Source organism: Biomphalaria glabrata, chromosome 9 (genome assembly GCF_947242115.1).
Source record: "Biomphalaria glabrata chromosome 9, xgBioGlab47.1, whole genome shotgun sequence".
NCBI classification, from domain to species: Eukaryota; Metazoa; Mollusca; class Gastropoda; family Planorbidae; genus Biomphalaria; species Biomphalaria glabrata.
This window is the reverse complement of record NC_074719.1, coordinates 21,959,094-21,979,948: the sequence shown is the minus strand read 5'-3', so window position 1 is coordinate 21,979,948 and position 20,855 is coordinate 21,959,094. Positions and strand designations below refer to the sequence as shown.

Genomic DNA, 20,855 nt, shown 5'->3' with positions numbered 1-20,855 from the left:
GCATAGACATCTCTCTGCGGTCATGTACACTGTGATCCAGGCAGTGATTCTTGTTAAACAGGAGTGGGGAAACGCGCCTGTCATGTAATTGATCTCATTGGGTAGAATGATCACGTCTGGGCTGTTTAAAAGTAATAAGTAGGACCCGATGCACGCCCACTCGGTCAGTATGACATTCATGAGGTCAGAGATGGACAATGCCGTGAGGCTAATGTTGACTGTGCTCTTCATTCCTTGCTTAGAGAAAACGGCAATGTTAATGATGTTGGTGACAATGCCTAGAATATTGAACAGAGTACTTAACATGGTGACATTTATCAGTCTAAACCATGAACTGCCACTTGCTTCAGTAGAGTGACTAGAAACTTCTAGAAACGTAGCTGTGTACGTCATTGTAGAACTCCACTGCTGGTATACTTCTGACAATAAAGTTACCTGCCTTTACAAACCATAGAAGCATTCACGATATTCTTTGTGCATTAAAGACTTGAATGTTCAAATTTAACAGTGTAGTCTGTTATTAACATCAGACCAATACATTCTTGGTTCAAATAAATTACACACTTTTGTGATGCCACGCTGCAATATGTTATTACCCCCTATCAGATAGTTAAACAACTATTCTACAAATTATTCCACTTTTCTGAAGTTAAAACAAAAGTTTAAGTTAATTTTTAATATCTTCTTGTCTTATTAGTCATCAATATTAAACTATACCATTTTCTAATTATACGTTAACAATTAAGTAACAAGGGTTTTGTATATCAATGGAAAAAAATGTTCCTGTTAAATAACTGTCATAACACATTTAGAATGGTTAGCTCCCTCTGATGTCAAAAAAAAAATAAAAAATCTCGAGCCTTCCGTTCCCTGCGCCTCTCTTCAACCCTGTGTCCTACAAAACATATTTAGTTTTCAATATCTTTACATTATCATTGAGTCAACGTTTGTTCCAAGTCCAATTGTTTTAATTACTAGTCTGTCTGATTTGAAAGCTTCTCTACTCTTTTGATACATCCTAGGTTTAGGTTGTTTCTTTTGTCTTCATTTTGTCCTATTTAGGTATTCAGTAGTTTGTATCCAGTCTCTAATTATGCATCTCCAGTGATAGTCTCTATTTTAGAACATCAATACTTGCAGGGTATTGAATTTCAATTATACCAAGAAAATCAGTTTTAATGCTAGTGGTTTCGTCACTTTTTTTAAAAAGACATTATTTCATAATATTTCTTGGAAACCGAGGTGGTGAGGAAGAAGATCTTTTTGCTGCCACATCTGCGTAAAGAGTTCGAGTTCTACTTGTTTAAAGTTTAAAATTTTACTGTGAACTTTTCTTATTCCTTTAGGAAACTTTTTCCAGTTTTCATGTCACCATTCCTTCCTAGTCTAGTCTCTAACAGGGCTCACCTTCCTAGTCTAGTCTCTAACAGGGCTCACCTTCCTAGTCTAGTCTCTAACAGGGCTCACCTTCCTAGTCTAGTCTCTAACAGGGCTCACCTTCCTAGTCTAGTCTCTAACAGGGCTCAAGTTCCTAGTCTAGTCTCTAACAGGGCTCACCTTCCTAGTCTAGTCTCTAACAGGGCTCACCTTCTGCACTAGCTTGGAGGGCGGTATGCGTGGCAACACCTTAGTCCATCATAAAATGAACTAATAAGTTAGATCAGTGAGGCCAAAACTAATTCCACCTGCGGGCCATTTTAATTTCCAACACACGTGTCACGGGTGTCATGACATAAAGGTAAAAAAAAACGACTTGAAATTGACCTGACACTATTTTATTACCAACCCATGGGTCAAGTACATTTATAAAATGGGATATTTGAATTTCATCTTTAATCTATTTTATCTACGTGTTGGAAAATGTATTCATTTATATTCTTTAAATAGGAGCAGCATAGAAGCTAGCCTCACCACTAATTCAGTTTCTTGTCATATTTTGGTCAATATTCCTATCGATCCTCCAATCTCTAAGCGTAGTTTTACAATCTTTTAGTCGAGTTTTTTTTTAATGTTGTTTCTATGTGTTTTGTATTGAAACAGGTACACGTTCTCTATACAAGAATTGTGTTGGCTTATTATCATGCTACACAAACAAAAGATCCTTTCTGATAGAAAATTCCCTTTTCTTAAAGACATACATATGGTACCAATTTATCAGAGAAAAGTGAGGGCCCTAATAAAGGTAACGATACATTTTTCAAACTTTTATTTTTCAACTGGGTGGGGAGATTTTCTAAACTTTGTAACCACGTTTTGGTGGGCCTAATAGAGGCTCGTCACAGGCCGATCTGGCCCGCAGGCCGTATTTTGGATTTTGGGCATCACTGAGATGAACGAGTTTGATATACGTAAAATGATATCAATAAACAATAGGCGCGTTAGCTGAGCGGTAACGCGCTTGGCTACCGAACCGGGTTTCGGGGGTTCGAATCCTGGTGAATACTGGGATTTTTCATTTCGGGATTTTCTGGCCCTCTAAGTTCATCAAAATTTTATTGGGTACCTGACGTTACTTGGGGAAATGTAAAGGCGGTTGGTCGTTGTGCTGGCCAGAGTCCACGTAAACTTGAGCCGAGAATCAGAAATGCGGCGAGGTAAACAAAACACGTTTCAACTTTTTACCAAACAGACAGACAGACAAACATACTTTGAATTTATATAAGCTTTGTAATAAAAAGAAACATTTTTACGTTTCCTACGCATTTCATGCGTCAATTAAAAGTGATCCCAGTTGTGGTGACTATGTTGCTATATAGTATTGTAAACAGCACCGAATAGAACCTTGGTTGTCAGATTTTAAAAAGTCTATATTTATTTTTTATTATTTACTATTATTTCATTGGTTCATTGGTCGGGACAGAGTGACAGCGCTTGGAGTTTTGTTATAGTTGCCAGAGGCCTGAGCTTTAGAGCCTAGTCGTATAGTGTAGGTAATAAAGAAGTCAGTTTTCATAGTTGTGCACATTTACTAGTTGTCTACAACTACAGTTATCCTGATTACTTTTATTAAAGTTCTATTTTGTTGTTAATTCATCTCTGGCGTCTCTTTGAATGTATTGAAAGATATATGTGTTTATGTGTTGAGTCAAAGCCAAGCGAGGAGTTGACAACATCAGTTTCATTAACATTTAATGATGGGACTTTTTCTTGTCGTCCTAGACCCAAAGCCTTCCCCGTGTTCTAAACTTCGGAAGACTCTAAAAATGTGCATTGTTTCCTTTCTTCTTTACTAATCTACTTTCTTAGTCTGTATTTTGATCATGACACTATTGTCACTAAATCAAAACCTAACTCGAAATAAACAAAACAAATGACTTTTTGCGCCAAAGTCATGATTGTATATCAGCGTAGCTACATATTTGACCAAATCACTTCCTTTTATGACCTATGCACACGATATTGAACGATTTTGTTTTCGAATAAATAAAGTTTAGGTAGGCCAACATACGAAAGATACTGGATGGCGTATGATGGTGGCTGATTCGAAGAATGGTGGAAACTTTTTTAAATCAGACCTCAATACGTAATAGTAAGACTCTACCGTGTTGAAATTGTAATACTCCAGGTCATGTACGGAGGAACTGTTACATAATTGTAATACTCCAGGTCATGCACGGAGGAACTGTTACATAATTGTAATACTCCAGGTCATGTACGGAGGAACTGTTACATAATTGTAATACTCCAGGTCATGTACGGAGGAACTGTTACATAATTGTAATACTCCAGGTCATGTACGGAGGAACTGTTACATAATTGTAATACTCCAGGTCATGTACGGAGGAACTGTTACATAATTGTAATACTTCAGGTCATGCACGGAGGAACTGTTACATAATTGTAATACTCCAGGTCATGCACGGAGGAACTGTTACATAATTGTAATACTCCAGGTAATGTACGGAGGAACTGTTACATAATTGTAATACTCCAGGTCATGTACGGAGGAACTGTTACATAATTGTAATACTCCAGGTCATGTACGGAGGAACTGTTACATAATTGTAATACTCCAGGTCATGTACGGAGGAACTGTTACATAATTGTAATACTTCAGGTCATGCACGGAGGAACTGTTACATAATTGTAATACTCCAGGTCATGCACGGAGGAACTGTTACATAATTGTAATACTCCAGGTCGTGTACGGAGGAACTGTTACATAATTGTAATACTCCAGGTCATGTACGGAGGAACTGTTACATAATTGTAATACTCCAGGTCATGTACGGAGGAACTGTTACATAATTGTAATACTTCAGGTCATGCACGGAGGAACTGTTACATAATTGTAATACTCCAGGTCATGCACGGAGGAACTGTTACATAATTGTAATACTCCAGGTCATGTACGGAGGAACTGTTACATAATTGTAATACTCCAGGTCATGTACGGAGGAACTGTTACATAATTGTAATACTCCAGGTCATGCACGGAGGAACTGTTACATAATGTCTCAAGGCCAAGGTTGTGCGCCAGAACGTCAACCGCTACGATCCATTGGGCTTAGGAAGCAAAGACTAAGTGTCACAAGAGAATAACCTCCCCTTTTAAGTGTTAGAACAAAACAGAACCTTGAAATTGCAAGTAAAGATTGATGTTGGTTGTTATAAGTTCCTCTTGAACACAGGGGCTACGTGGTCAATAGTTAGACCCAGTCTGATCGGAGATCATGAAATAATACTAAAGAACGGCTACGCTCTTAAAAAGCATGTGGCGAACTTTTAACTATTTTAGGACAGATACTGCTTAACTCTAAGAAATGGAAGTCGAACCATTTATTCATGATAGTTTGATCGCCACGGTTGTTGACGATGGCATCCTTTGTGTAGATTGTATGCAGGAATTTGGGTTATCTCTAAACATTGGAAGAGAAACTGTACACTATGGACACATAGAGTTTCCATTGCTTGATGATAGTGTGGAAGGCGTTCAGGTGAAAAGAATCTTATCGGTGGAACATACGCTCATACCAAAATGGTCTTATCTGTCAGTAGACTGATTTCATTAAAGGGACAAACTGGAAGGCCAGCTACATCATAGAAGAGCGGAGAATGAAACCGCAACCAATCATTGTTGTGGCTGTACGGGTAGTTACAACGAAGATTTTGTTGGTGGCAGCACTGTCGGTGATCATGATGAGAAGTCGTATGAGTCTTGCTTTTAAGGTAAGGAAACTGACAACCTTCTCAACGTTATGTGCAAACCTGAAAAGAAAGAGGTATATAAAAAAAACTAGAGGAGAGACCTTTAATCAGAGTAAAACTATTGCTGTTGATGTACTTGATTCAATGGGTTTGACAAAACCAGACAACGTTGGGTACGGTTACAGTGAACCTAGCTGTACTTACAAAGGGTCATTCTGAGCCTCATAACTGTAGACAGAAATTTAGTAAAAACTGTATGGGCAGCACCTCGAATGAACATTGCAAATGCCAATGAAACTATCAACCGGTCTTGACTTGACAAACGTGTGTACGTCCGCCTTCACAAAGCAGAGTTAATAAAAACTAGGGGACTCAATTTCAGTGGAACCTGATCATGTGGTTAATGAACATGAGTAGAATGGAATACCCTCTTGAAATGGCTGAAAATGACAGTGTGTTTTCAATTTTTCCAAAAGTTCATCTACAATGACAACCCCACTGCCCACTGTCGTCAATCTGGTCATGTTCGGGACGAGCATGACTAGGGAGGGGCAGTGTTATGACCCTACATTGTGCACTGTCATTAGGTCCGAGACTGTGCACCATGAGACACAGGACAGAGACACGCTTAAAGATAGAGGAAATCGAAGATGGTCGATAATTAGAACTAGGATGTAAACAAGAACTCATCTCTCATTTCAATATGGCATTGATAAGAGAAACAATGATGCAGAAAACTGATACTAACTTAATCTCAGTTGAAACAAAAACACAGTTAAAATTTTGTAGTTAAGAAGTCTGCTCAGTTTCTTGCAAAACAGTAGAAGGGCAAGGACATCACTTGACTTTATTTTTATACAGTTACATTCTTCTCAATCAAGCCTTCTGTAAACACTGCCCAACAACACAGCACATCTAAAACATCCACTTGACAACAAGAGCTTCAATAAACAAGGTGGCGGTTTATTTACAATTACATCAACAACAGCCAATAAACACAATTGGCTACAGTAACTTCAAATGCTTTGCTACACAACAGAACTGCCTAACTAATCACTACAAGTCTCTCTAGCTCGTACAGCTACATTTTCAAGGACTCACTTCGTAGCAGACAGTCCTTACTGCTTGCTGTCCTGGACTCTACTGTCCTTTCTAACACACTGTCTCTCGTCTGTAAAGGCTTTCTGGTCACATGACCATAACATTGGTCATGATGCGTGCATTAGCAGTAATGTCCCTTGTTCACCAGCCCTTGACCTGTGTGGATGGCCTGAATCATGTGTGTCAGTAGGCCGCACAAACATTAACCCTTTCAGTCCGCCACTAGGGTTATAGCAATACTTAAGATGTGAATTGAATGTATTATTGCTAGCTTTAGCCTCTTACAGAAGGACAGAAGCGGGTACGATTTAAACCTGGGATTAGGGTCACTACAGCCAAAAGTGCATTTACACGACCAGGTAAACATCTTATGAGACCATACATTCTAACTGTTTCATTGTGATCAATCGATATCGTAATTATAGGACGCAATAATTTTTTACTACGTATTGAAAAAAAAAAGGCGATAAGATAAAGTGTTAAACAAGTCCTATAGTCCAACAAGCAGGTCCTTCAATAGTTGTACTTTTTTTTCTGATAACTATGTGATTATAAAGCATGCAGAAATGTGGAAACTTCGCTGCAATGAGGTCATCCCATGAAAAGATAAAGCGTACAATGACTAGTGTAAATAGATTTCAAGATTAGACATAATGGACTGGGCACTAAGCTTATAATTATTTTTCTGACATGGCGCATTTATTTCTAATACTGGGCATATTCTTTGTAAATTTACATTTCACAGGTTGGTAATCTGAAACTCTATTTTTCTTTTGTATTAGTTTAATAAATATATATCTTAGATGTTTAAAATTCCAAAAAAAAGTCTTGGCATTTAAAATGATAGTGTATTTATCTTTGACCAAACATGAAATAATCCAGAACCCATCTTCGTTTACCATCTTCAAGGAGGAAGGGAAAGTCTGACAATACACAAACAAACAAAATACAAGAAAAAAAAAACAAGATTTAAAAGAGAGTCTGTGTTATCACTCAAACTCCTATCGGATCCTTTGATGGACAGGCATACTAAAATCATCTTTTTTTATTATGTAAAAAAAATGTCATAAAATGTAACAGAATCACTTGTCTTTGTTTTTCACTTAAAAAACGAATTAAACAAATTATTATCGTAATGAGATTTCCGATTTCTATTTCATATTTCTATTTATAGACAGATTTGATCTTCTCACTCTCTTTTTTCTCATTCGCTTTTTCTTTCTTTCTTGCTCTATTTCTCTTTTTCATTATCTCTCTATGCCTCTTTTTTGTTTTTCGTTCTATAACTGTACTGTGAATGCTGGTTTTATTTGAGTGCTAGATGTGAAGATCTTTCTTTTCGATGTAAAGATGTCTTGATATTACTATAGGATTGTGTTGATCAGACAATGCTCTTCTGATATTATGATTTAGTGAAGATTTCTATTTCAAATATCTACTAAACACTCAAACAAGATCTTCATGCATGAGATTCAAATACAAATTATATTTAGTAATTCAAATAAATTATGTTTAGTAATTCAAATAATCAAGATCCTTCAAATAAATACAAAACTTTGATTCTGGTGCTATGAATCACTTGAATAAAATACACAATGAACAAGAAAATTATACAAAGTTAACTATCTTCGTTCAAGCTCGTTCTAGAACTAGATACAATTATAGTACTGACTTTACATCTCAAAAGAGCATAAGTCGTCTCGATCACGACTGCCTGGCTTCGTTCTTTCTTCTGCTATCTTTCAATAAGCCACGCCCAGCACATCATGACGTCACAGTAGTTTCTTGTTATGGTCGTTAGACACGACCCATTCTAAGAAGTCAGGCTTCATTCTGAAACATCTAGCTTGCAATCAGAGCTGGTAGATAGAAGACGGCAGTATTAGAACTAGACTGCTACGTGACAAGTAGGCCTACATTTAAGTTCCTACCCACAGAGTGTAGACCAGTCATCTCCAAACTAACGCCCGCGCAACATTCGGCCCACTAATGTGTTAAATCTAGCCCGCCACATATTTTGAAATAATAATAATAATATGATAACATTTTTAAAAATGCAAGTAGAGACATTGAAGTTATATAAATATTTTCAATTTTAATTGATCGGATATGCAGATTAAGGCCATCGATACAAACTTTTTATTTCACTGCGTAAGACATTTCAACTCCTAAACGTACAACAAAGAACTATAGGCAGTTTTCGAAGTTGAGAGTACTTAAAAATAAGTGTAAATAAGATTTAATAGCCAACTGCTGTGTCTCATTCTCAATAAAACGTCTTCCAAAGGTGTCTGCAACTCCGACAGCTGCAGAAAGACGTATTTGTGAAGACACTTGAGACAGCTATGAAGACCAGACCGCAGTTTCTTACCAGGGCACTACCAGAGGCCCATCCACAAATAAGAGTCTTTAAATCCCCCTCTCTTTATATATATCTTAGAAATAAAGTAATAACAATTTTTTTTTCATTTCTTTTCCTAAGAGCCACAACTTTTTATGTGCAGCAGACCTGACTATGACGTGCTTGAAACTACAGCGGTTAATGAATGTCTTTACAGTAGGTGTGTACATTGTAAGTCTAAGATTTCATACCAGGAACTAAACTACACATTGGCTGTTAAAATAAATGTAGGTATACAGCTGACACATTTATATGACTTTTGTAGCATTTTCAGCCAAATATCTCAATGTTGAAATCTTGTTGTGACCATTTACACGGTGCGTTAGGAACTTCACCTCATTCTTTACTTCTCTTTAATTGCTTTTTTGTGTCTAAAACTAGGTTAGATTTTGTGTGCATGGATTTCATTAATTTTTAAAAAAAATATGTTTAAGATACCCGATACAATAATGTTTTATAAGACAATGAATGCAAACACTGAGCTAATAAATTCTCTTGCAACACTCTATCCAGGAGACTGTTTGGACGCTGGATAAAGACAATGCTCTCTATTCAACTCAAGACAACTTGACTCAGATCACATTCCCTTTCAATGATAGTCTAGGATTTAGTCTGTTTGATGGTCCAGTACAGTTCCAATTTTCAATGTCAGCTCTAGAGGAAGATGGAAATGTGACCAATGAGACCAATCCTTGGACTGCACCTGAACAATTCAGTAAGATCGTTGTGACAAGCTGGTTTAAAATTTAGTCGTTATAATGCGTCTAGGGGGTTCATAGTTTGAGAACCACACATGCACAAATTTCCATACAGTCACAGCGTACAAATAGAGGCCACAAATGATGTATATGTATAAATATGTACAGGTTTATTATACACAGGGAAATAAGGTATAATAATAATGGATGGACTGGGATGAGATCTAGTGTATTTACATATATAGGTATATCATCATTGGATTTGAGAGCCAAGTGGTCTGCGTGTCATTAGGCTATCTTCCTTAGCTCATGTGTCCGATGCTGCCTTAAGGAGACAGGTGTTGCTGGTGCTGATGGCTTTCTTCTGATTGGCTGGTATAGTGGGTCCAGGCCGTGTGCCGTCCAACTCTTCCTAAGGGCAGTGATCAGCTTCGGCTACTGTAAGCAAGGCCAGTGGCGAGTATTTGGTTAGCGCTGTCATTTGGACGTGGTAGGTTGATAGGTCACCCTGTGGAAGTTGCCTAAGGATAAAAGATGCAACGACATGATGTACAAGTCGGTTAGCACTAATCACGTGACAGGGAAAGACATCTTCAGAATGTTAGCATAATGTATAAACCATAAGCTATTTCCGTAAATAGCAAAAGGAACTAACAGATTAAATATCATATCCCATCAAGGAAAATAATAATAATGGGAGACCCCATAATGGGAAATAACAAGTAGTAATAAACGAAAACGCAATACAAGTAATGTTCACCAGCCAAGGTGAATAGGAATTACATATATCGCTGACATGAATGAGATGAAAAGGAAGGGGAGATCAACAACTGATATTCGCCCATGCTTTAACATAAGTAATATATTTTGGCCAACATGGCCGGTAAAATAGAATACATAAATAACATGGGATTCCTTACAAGGTAATGAAAGTACATACATACTTGGTAATATGACATGTTAAAGAAATATTATGATAATTCCCTGATAAGGAATTAATCAATAGTAATATACGCAAGGCTCATGGTGAGCTATAAATTATCAGCGATAGATTAATAATAAGGCCAAAGAGCTAAATAAAAATTGAGCAATAAATTCTAGTCCAGATAAAGAGGATGACTTGAAAATTTAGCCGTAAGGTCATGATACAAAATATAAACATAAAAGTAATCTACTTACATTATCCATAAGGAATACACAAATATATGTAGCCAAATAATGTAGAAAATAAATTCCCAAATATATACACACAACTAAGTAAAATGGTTCTCAAGCACTTCACTAAGTTACATACCACCAATTCAAACTGAAAGAAAAAGGGAATGAAAATGCGTAGAGCCCAAGAAAGTGATCGATCCGCTCCTAATCAGCTCTCAAGAGAGAATAGCGAAATTTGTCCGGATATAGATGAAAAGGGGATGGAGCAAGAGCGTTGGGGCGATAAGCCGCCAATGCGATGAGGACTATTTGGCGCCATTTGAGAAAGAATTCCCCGCATGACCGAGATGAAAGTTTCCCGTGCGAATTGAAAGACCAGGGAATTGGTCCGCCCGCGCCTCTTGGTCTTCCTGCTTAGGCGGTCAGAAAAGGTGAAGGAGAGATAAGCAGGGCTTGGCCAGGGGCAAGGGAGGTTACGTCTTGACACTGGCTAGCTCTAGTCGATCAGGGAAACTGTTGCCCGAGGCGTTGAGTGTGCCTTTGAAGTAACCAGACGTTCCCGAAAATGTTGGGAAAGGGGGGGGGGGGTCAACAGGGGAAAACGTTACCTGGCTTGGAGGAGGGGAGGTCCAGTGAATAGGAGGGAAGGCAAAAAAAGATAGGTAAAGTGAGTGTACTCTTGTCAAGAGTCTAGTGTGGCACGTATCAAGATAGGTAAAGGGAGTGTATTCTTGTCAAGAGTCTAGTGTGGCACGTATCAAGATAGGTAAAGGGAGTGTACTCTTGTCAAGAGTCTAGTGTGGCACGTATCAAGATAGGGAAGGTAAAATGTGACGTCGGTGCCAGTGAGGGTTTGATTGGAGTGGTGGTGGTAGTATTTTTAGTGCTCTATGGGCTAAGCTTATGAAACTTGATAATTTAAATGTTAAATTTAATAATGAAATGCTCGAACCTGTGTGATACTTTGAGTGAGCTAAAACGGGTCGTAACAATCGTAAATTAGATCAAGTTTTGAACTAGTCATTGTGTGTGTGTGTGTGTTTGGTAAGAAAAAATACAATGTTTTCGAACTTTAATACTTCTTTCTTTTTTACAAAGCTTCTATCAACTCGCTCTGTCTGGTACAAAGCTTCTATCAACTCGCTCTGTCTGGTACAAAGCTTCTATCAACTCGCTCTGTCTGGTACAAAGCTTCTATCAACTCGCTCTGTCTGGTACAAAGCTTCTATCAACTCGCTCTGTCTGGTACAAAGCTTCTATCAACTCGCTCTGTCTGGTACAAAGCTTCTATCAACTCGCTCTGTCTGGTACAAAGCTTCTATCAACTCGCTCTGTCTGGTACAAAGCTTCTATCAACTCGCTCTGTCTGGTACAAAGCTTCTATCAACTCGCTCTGTCTGGTACAAAGCTTCTATCAACTCGCTCTGTCTGGTACAAAGCTTCTATCAACTCGCTCTGTCTGGTACAAAGCTTCTATCAACTCGCTCTGTCTGGTACAAAGCTTCTATCAACTCGCTCTGTCTGGTACAAAGCTTCTATCAACTCGCTCTGTCTGGTACAAAGCTTCTATCAACTCGCTCTGTCTGGTACAAAGTGTGTATTCGTTTTTCTCCCACATCCAATTTCGGATCAACTTGAAATTTTGTTAAATTATTTCTTGCACGTGACAAAATTAGAATTAATAAAAATTAATAAAAGAAATTACAGATAAATTAATTCACTTTTGGAAATTAATTATTTTGCTTTCTATGAAACAAGGAAAAGAAAGTATACTTAACAGATGTGGGATAAGTTGAATTAGTCTCATTGAGAAGGCTATAACCCTGAGTTCGAATTTAAGTCGTACTTTTTTAATGCATTTCAAAAGCGATCACTCTAGCATTCACACAAATAACTACTTCATCCCTTTTACCAATGGTTAATACAAGTGATAGGATCATAAGACATTTAGAAAGCTAAAAGCATGGGATTGCGCTGAACAAAAACTATTGTAAACATATTTCCAAAGCACAAATCTATTGTAAATGTAATTACATGACTGATCCATACTAATTGATACAAATACACTTATTATAAGCTTTGTTGTTGTTGTTATTTTTATTTTTATTATTTTACTTTAGATCCTCTAAAACCTTTAACACAATAATCTCCGCTGAAGGTTTTAATCGCTAAATGTGATTTCTTACAAACTAAGCCATTGCTCTAATACACGTGACTGTTCTTCATAGGTTTAAACCAAATTTGAATCATTTTCAATTAGTTTGCCCACACAAGTATAAAGTCTTGATTTGGTATTACAAGTCGATAGTGCACACATCAGTCCGATGAGATCTTGCACAGCCCCGTTAGTTGCACCAAGAATACTAATGTAATGATTACAGAGAATAAAGATTGCAACAGTAATGGGGATTTCATTCTGGGATGAGTTCGCCCGATACTTTGCATTTGTTTGGGTATTTTGTCATACTTTTCTTGTGTCCTCTGACATGTAAACCTTATTACGTCATTCTTTAAACATGATGTCATTCCGAAACGTTGAGTGACCTTATTGGTAATAGGTGTAGGGTAACCAAAGGTATTGACAATGATAATGACATCGAGACACAATTGTACAATACACGTCATGCAACAATATATAATTTGTTATCTGATCAACAACGAAATCCAGGGTCTAACATTATTAAAAAGTAAAACAGTACATTATTACTATAGTATTAAACAACAGGATGTATATCAAAGTTTAAGTTGGTTGGACATTTAAACTCAATTAACAAATAAATCGTTACAAGCAAGTATAATGATATTTGAGAAAAGTTAGCACGATCCTTACTAAATACATACACTTACACTTAGGGAGCCGTATTACTTGAGTCTAATATAGCATAGACTTTGTTGAGAAAGAACAAAAATAACCTTTCGTAATTGTTTCCTTAAGTTATACATTGAAAAAATCTCTTTTAAGCATACAATCAAAATATTTACTTTACTGTTATAACCCTTTCTTTGCAGAGATCTTGATGCCTTTACTATTCATATTTGCTTGAATTGTTTAATATTTGTAAATTATCTGTAAATTAAATAATTCACGATTCTAAAGCTGTTGTAATTCAGTTGTTTGTACGTCTGTATTTCCAAACAGAGGCTCCAGATTTTGTTTGTGGTAGTCCTGATTATGACAGATCAGAAACTCCCAGATATCAAGTATGCAGGCGAAATCTTTGTTTAGAATGTTTTTCCAATGCCACTTACCAACAAATAAATTCTCAATTGGCATACAAAGTTAAAGTAAGTATTTAAAATTGATGTACATAAAATTAATTAGGTACAGGTAAGTATTTGAATATCAAGTTCGTATGATTCATTAGGTTAAAGTATGTAAGAATAAGTTTGAAAGAGTAAGAAAAGAATTGTTACAACTGAAAGGAGACTGATATATAAACTATATAAAATGTCAAAGAAGTAGAGTTATTATGTACTTTGTGAAAGCAGTGCCCAAATTTAGTAAGGTTGCCCTAAGAAAATTTTGGTAGAGGCCTTTACCTCATCAAGCTTCATATGCTTTAAAATATTAATACTAAACATTAAGGTTATCATATTTGTGAACAAGCAAAATATGAAAAAAATTACTTAAAAAAAAAAGCTGATATTGAAGAGAGAGCACTGTCCAATCGCTGCCGTAACTCTCAATGTTGCTTGAAAGCTTTTCTTAAGGTTTTGCTAGAGAAATAAAGAAACAATAAAAAAAAATTGTTTAAAGTCCCATTACGTACTTTCAATGCAAACAAATCACTTAGCTATTTCAGATATGAGCATCTTTGTGGTCCTTTATAAGTTAAGATATTATGTACTGAATATTTTGCTGGGGCCCTAAGCTATAATTTGAGTTGTCTAAAGGTCAATTTGTTCTTGGGGAGGTATAGAGCAAATATCTACCTGAATTCACTTTCCAAAAGTGTATGCATGAGCCAGCATGAGGTGTATAAATGTGGGCCTTGTATTAAAGGATGAAGAAATGTTTTAGCCAACTATTTAACACACAAACTAGAGCATGCTGGCGACGACAAAGTTCTGGAAAGTATTTGTGTTTCTGTACTTATCATTATGATTTATATTATACTAGTCTATTGGCGGCGTAGCATTCGCCGCTGTTTTGCAGGGCCGTCCTTAGGCGACTGCTACCTGTGCGTCGCAGTTTACCCAGTATATTCATAAGACCCGCGCTAATTCTAGGTGTATAAATTATTAAATTAAACCATATTATAGATTAAAACAGATTTCCCGCGCCCTCCTGTCGATTTACCATCAGCTCCTGGAAATATCCCAAAATTACAAAATATACGAAAAAGTCCTTAAAATATACGGAACTATATTCACAAAAATTGTCATTTTTGGGTGTCATTCAATATGGAAAACGCCAATCTTACTCGCGATAAATAAAAAAGGCATTATGCATTAGCCGTAATTGTGTTATCTGGTGAAAGAAACTTCTCACGCCTCAAACAAATGAAGAATTACTTGAGGTCAACAATTCTCAAAAATAGATTGAAACATTTGGTAATTCTTGTTATTGAGCGGGAATGTAGGAAACTGAATTCTTATGATATACTGTATGACATCGCTACACGCAAGGCTCGTAAAAGTAATTCTGTACGTAGTAAAGAATAAATAAAATGCATAGACGAATTTATTTTCTAATACAAACTCTTAAATTTCACTTATTATCCGCTTCCCTACCCAAACTTGGTTCCGCGAAATCCATTTCGAAAAGGGCCCCACAATGCTCAAGTCCGTCCCTGCTATTTAGTGTTTGTAAAATGTTTGTTTGTAAAATGTTTTACATGTTTTGGATGTTCCTTCAGAGTTGAAGATAGTTTACTTCCTAGTCCAAACCTCCCGCAAGACGAAAGGGGATGGGAGCGGACAGGGTTTGACAGTCCAGCGCGCAGCCATCCGTAGCGACGTGTGTGAATACCCACGTGTTTTCCCCCCCCCCCCTCTTGTTTTTTCTTGGAGTGACTATCCACAGAAATAAGAGAGTGATCTTTCCTTTACTTCTTGCTTCTCATCCAAACTCTTGAGGGAAGAAGAGAATTATATATAGAGATTTATTGTCATGTATATGCTATCTCTTGTAGAATAGGTACCAGTGATACTAGTGATACTAGAGATACTAGAGATACTAGTGACTAGTGATAGTCAAGATTTTTGATAATTTTATTCTAGGAACACGTTTATGTTTCTCTGGGAAAACAAATTTCAATGGAGCACAACAAGATCAGAATTACATTTTTATTTAGCCATATGCCCAGGATATCTTTGGCTCATGATGGCCCAATGCATTATCAGTTTTCTGTGTCAGTTCTAGACAATGATTTCAGATGGAGGAAAGAAATCTCTCCGTTGAGTGAGCCATTCAAATATAGTAAGTTTACAATGTCATGTAAGTTGCACTTTAAAACATGCCTTCTTTGTACAAATGTATTTTAATCAATTTTCTCCACATATCAAATTTGTGTTTTATCGTCAAGTGTTAAGTACATGAGAAAAAGCGCACACGCCTTTGTAGCCAGTAAGTCGAGAAATAAACGACAATAAATGTTCCATAGTGTTAAAATGAAAGTGCTCCCCAATACATTCCTCTTGCCCGATAAGTCTTGTATCAATTACGTTGAACTGAACCAGTACGTAAATAGAATAAAATAATTGGCTTTATAAATATATGTTTATGCACCTAACTTTTATGACTAAACTGCTTGATATTATACATAGAAATGAAACGTTTCTTTATATGCTTATAATTATAAAAGCGCATTACCTACATAACAGTAATGCCTGGCTAATTTATATTACTTTGTCTTGACCTTTGAGTGGGCTAATTTACTAAGTCACTAAGTCCAGAGGTAGAGATGAACGACTCCCACTCCCTATGTATTTGTCCATAATATTGAGTTCATAGATTGACAGGTGACCAAATTAAGTCAGGACAAACGTTATGTCAACATATTGACACTGAAGTTTGTTTACTTGGTAGTAACCCTTAAATAGGAGGCAGGATTCAAACCATCTCCTCTACATGGGTAACCGGGTATGAGCTTGTTTACCTGTAGAAAAATGTCAAAGGTTGTCATGGTCGGGGATGTCAGTTAGGATAAGCTCTCATTGTCTATAAAATAATCCTAAAGGCATGCGTCTCAGATAGTCTCTGACAACTAAGACCAGCACCTGGCCTCTCGTGTGTGGCCTAGATACTAAGCCCAGCGAAACTACTCTTATTAACAAATGAATGGGATAAAGGAGGATGCCTGGCCTCACAAAACCGGAAGCTTCGGGCAGATTGAGCTCGTTAGCCTAGTAAGGGGTACTCTGACTTCAAACCCCCGCTGTCTCGCGGTAATAAGGTTTCAGGAAATAACCTCGAGGAAAAATCAGTAATGAAGCCTCTTAGGCTTTGGGAGTTTCAACTGTGGGTTAGGGTTAGGGTTTTCTTTGGATCTCATCAGCAAGGTCGAGAGATGGAAGCATGGGCCACCCATGACACCTTTATCTAAGGCCCAGGAATGTTTCCCGGAGAGGAAACTCTGGTACTGCTGCAAAGCGGCTAAAACAACAGGGGAGACAACAGTGACAAGTTCAACTTGATTACCGCAATGTATGGACGCCACGGATTGTCGTTGACTGTGGGAGAGGTCTTCGCGCCAACTGATCAGCTTCTGCCCGCCTCAACCTAGGCAGCCCCCAGACAGGCGCTGATCCGCCAAAGCCTGCCTGCTTGAATGGGTGCTTAGAGCTTAGTTTAGAACGACTAGTAGGATGAGCATCAAGCAACAAAAGAGGAAAAAGAAAAATGAAAAAGAAAATTTCTATCATGCGACTGGCCACATGAAACGTTAAGATGACCTTCTGCAGGTTGACGATGCAAGGACGACGGCAGTCACTAACAACGAGCTAAAAAGAGGAGACTTTCATACATTTTTTGCAATTTCAGGAAATTTTCCAGGAGCTCCTGGAAAACGGAGTCCGCGGGAACCCTGTTAGATTTAAAATGGTTTAATTAAATATATTATAATAAGGATTAGCACTGGGCATATGAATGTTTGGGGCCCTGCTTTTCCTAATGTTCTTAGAGTTATATAACTGTAGATAATAACTTGGCTACAGACTTCCAATGTAATAAATGCTTCGGCACCATCTATAAATATAAAAAGGTGTACATGATGTTCCCGCTGTTGATAAAATATTGTTCACGCAAATGAATTAATCTAAAACAAAAATATTGACCTGCAACGCTTCAGATTCCAACTATTAATTAATAGCCACTATCTGTATTAAGCCCTTAATTTCAGCACCAGCGGTCCGTGGACTTAAAATTACAAGCCTAATGACCAGTTGATGATCTTAGTTATTTGACCACATGCGTCTACCCACTAAACAAGCCAGATTGCAGTTTACTTTTAGAGATTTACTTTAGCATACATATACATTTACATATTTTACATTGTTCATCCCACACACTCCCTTTACAGTTGATGACCTCTTACATACACACATACACACCCATGCTACACAGATTATTTTGTGATTGGCCTATCTTCAATTCAATTTAATTGAATATAATTAAAAGTAAGAAACTAACTAACTAATAAAAATTTAGAGTCGTGTTTGAAACTAAAAACAACAAGTTATGAGCCAAATGTATCCAAACTTTCTAAAACCATGCAAAGCCAATGTCCTATTGAACTTTGTTTGCTCCATTGTTTCGTATTGAAGTGCAACCTAATGTTGTAAGTAAATGTTTAATTGCTTTAGTTGTTATACAAGTAAAAAATAATGATCTAATAATGACACATATATATATTGGTTGGGGAAAAATTTTACTTATATATGAATTCGTGTTTTTTTCATTTAAAAAAAAAATTAATTGTGAGTATTATTTATAGTTGGCAAGAAAAAACTTTGTGGCCTCTTTAAAAACTTTTAAATTTGTAAAATGTAATTTTTGGCTCTTCCGACTCAAAAGATTGCCGACCCCTGCCCTAAAACGCAATAGATGGAGAGAGTGACCAAGATAACTATGGGCTTTGGGCCTCAACACTGGAAGAAAAGTGTGTAATTTGAAAAATGGCCAGCTCCTCTACCACCAAAGCGAAAGCCACCTTAACCTGCGATATTTGTGGACAGGAGTATCTCTCCAAAATAGAGCTCCACAGCCACATGAAAAAGTGTTTGAGACGAATCATAGTTGTTCTATGACTGAAGAAAGCCAATAGTTTCATTTTTAGTGAATTCAGCAATAATAATGTTTATACAAAAAAAATATATAATTACACATAAAAATAGTAGGCCTAGTAGGTCCAAACAATCAATAACTTAAAAATTACTATTCAAAGGATTTGAAAGAAAGTTTTAACTATGATATCCATTTCTGTGTGTAATCACTGCAAAACATTTGACTTTAAAAAAAAATGGTTACACAATTATGTTGCAGAGAGCGTGAAAATTAATATATACAATTTTAATCGAATTTGCCTTCTCACGCTTAACAATAAGACGAAAAAAAATAAAATTTATGGGACCACCTGCTACAGCACTGAAATTCCTTTGATAATGGTTTTAAACTCAAAACTTCCATTAGCTCATCGAGTTTGGTGACTGTAGTTTAATTAGATTAATATTGAAGAGGGGGGTTTTAACCTAAAAACCCGCTGGAAGGTTTTTTTAAAACTGAAAATATTTTGAGGGTTTTTTTAAACTCCAACATCCTCTTAGTGCACTTATATTTTAGTGTTCAATGTAGAACTTGACATTTGTACTAAACTTAGAATTATACCGTTTGTATTAAACTTAAATTTTGACCTGCAATATTAAACTTAAAATGTAATGTTTTATATTAAACTTACAACTTGACCTCCCGTACTAACTCTTTCTCTCCTTTCCGATGATATCATAGTTGATTTTATCTCCATTATGCAGCCTAATCAACAATATTATCGTCTATGTTTAAAAAATGTGTTATCTTTCTATACAAAATGCTTTTAATTGCTAATAAATAAATCTTGAGTAGTTTCCCATTTTTAAAAAATAATGATTTTTTCATTTGATTTTGAAAAAAAAGATGTTTTTATAGAGTGGAGGCTAAAAAATGGATCTATTTTTTATATTAATTAGTATGAAGCACCTGACATGGGATAGTGACCTAAAGACAATTAATATATATTTTTTATATGTTATATTTAAAGATTTTGAGAATATTAACAAATATCATAAAAAATACTTTGCATTTTATTTGGATCATAAAATATTGCCCAGATCTGGTCAAAATCTGTATTTTAAGGAAAATACATCCACAGTCAATAAGTTTTAACTGTAGATGTCACTATCCAAAATAAACTTTAATTTTAGTTTTATAAACATCAATTTAAATTATCTAAAAAGGATGTGCGTTTTTCTTGAATTGAATACCAAATATAGCATTTTCTGATAACGAACAAAAAACATATTAAAATTCAATCATAAAAGGGTAGTGGAATATATGTGTAAAATGAATACTTCCGTCGGAACGTGGAAAGTAATTACGGAGAGAAAGAGCTAAACATATAATTTGACCTCCTGTACTGAAACTTATAATTTGACCTCCTGTACTGAAACTTATAATTTGACCTCCTGTACTGAAACTTATAATTTGACCTCCTGTACTGAAACTTATAATTTGACCTCCTGTACTGAAACTTATAATTTGACCTCCTGTACTGAAACTTATAATTTGACCTCCTGTACTGAAACTTATAATTTGACCTCCTGTACTGAAACTTATAATTTGACCTCCTGTACTGAAACTTATAATTTGACCTCCTGTACTGAAACTTATAATTTGACCTCCTGTACTGAAACTTATAATTTGACCTCCTGTACTGAAACTTATAATTTGACCTCCTGTTCTAATTTAATAATGATGTTCACTTATTTCAGACACAGCGACAGAAATTTACTTTTCAATCAACGGCAAGAACGACTCTGTGGTTGAGGTAGAAGACACTGTGCTGTCATTTCTCGGCAAGACTAATGGATACCCACCACCGGTCTTAGATCTACGTCCTCAAGGAACGCTTATGGATTTCTATCTTTTCGACGATATAATCCTTCAGGACAATATACCTTTCAATAAAACAATTCACAATCATTTAGTAGATGGTTCCTTTTCCTGTTCTACGTATGACATACACCAAGAAAAAACAATCTTTGTTTTGTCTCGCAGTAAGCTATGCATTAGTTTTTTTTAGACAGATAGATAGATAGATAGATAGATAGATAGATAGATAGATAGATAGATAGATAGATAGATAGATAGATAG

General features: G+C 36.3%; 1 protein-coding gene across 2 annotated transcripts in view; it reads left to right on the top strand.

Moving 5' to 3' along the window:
- Positions 1-2,077: 2,077 nt before the first annotated feature.
- Positions 2,078-20,855, top strand: part of LOC106053016 (uncharacterized) — a 37,440-nt gene continuing 18,662 nt past the window's right edge. The window contains exons 1-6 of one of the 2 annotated variants that reach the window (XM_056040832.1): positions 2,078-2,182; positions 8,732-8,877; positions 9,164-9,365; positions 13,646-13,791; positions 15,730-15,928; positions 20,473-20,757. In XM_056040832.1, the coding sequence (XP_055896807.1) occupies positions 8,746-8,877; positions 9,164-9,365; positions 13,646-13,791; positions 15,730-15,928; positions 20,473-20,757 (964 nt within the window). In that variant the 5' untranslated portion in view covers positions 2,078-2,182; positions 8,732-8,745. Of the gene's footprint in view, positions 2,183-6,816; positions 6,995-8,731; positions 8,878-9,163; positions 9,366-13,645; positions 13,792-15,729; positions 15,929-20,472; positions 20,758-20,855 lie in introns of those variants that run through there. The other variant, XM_056040831.1, reaches the window with a different exon arrangement.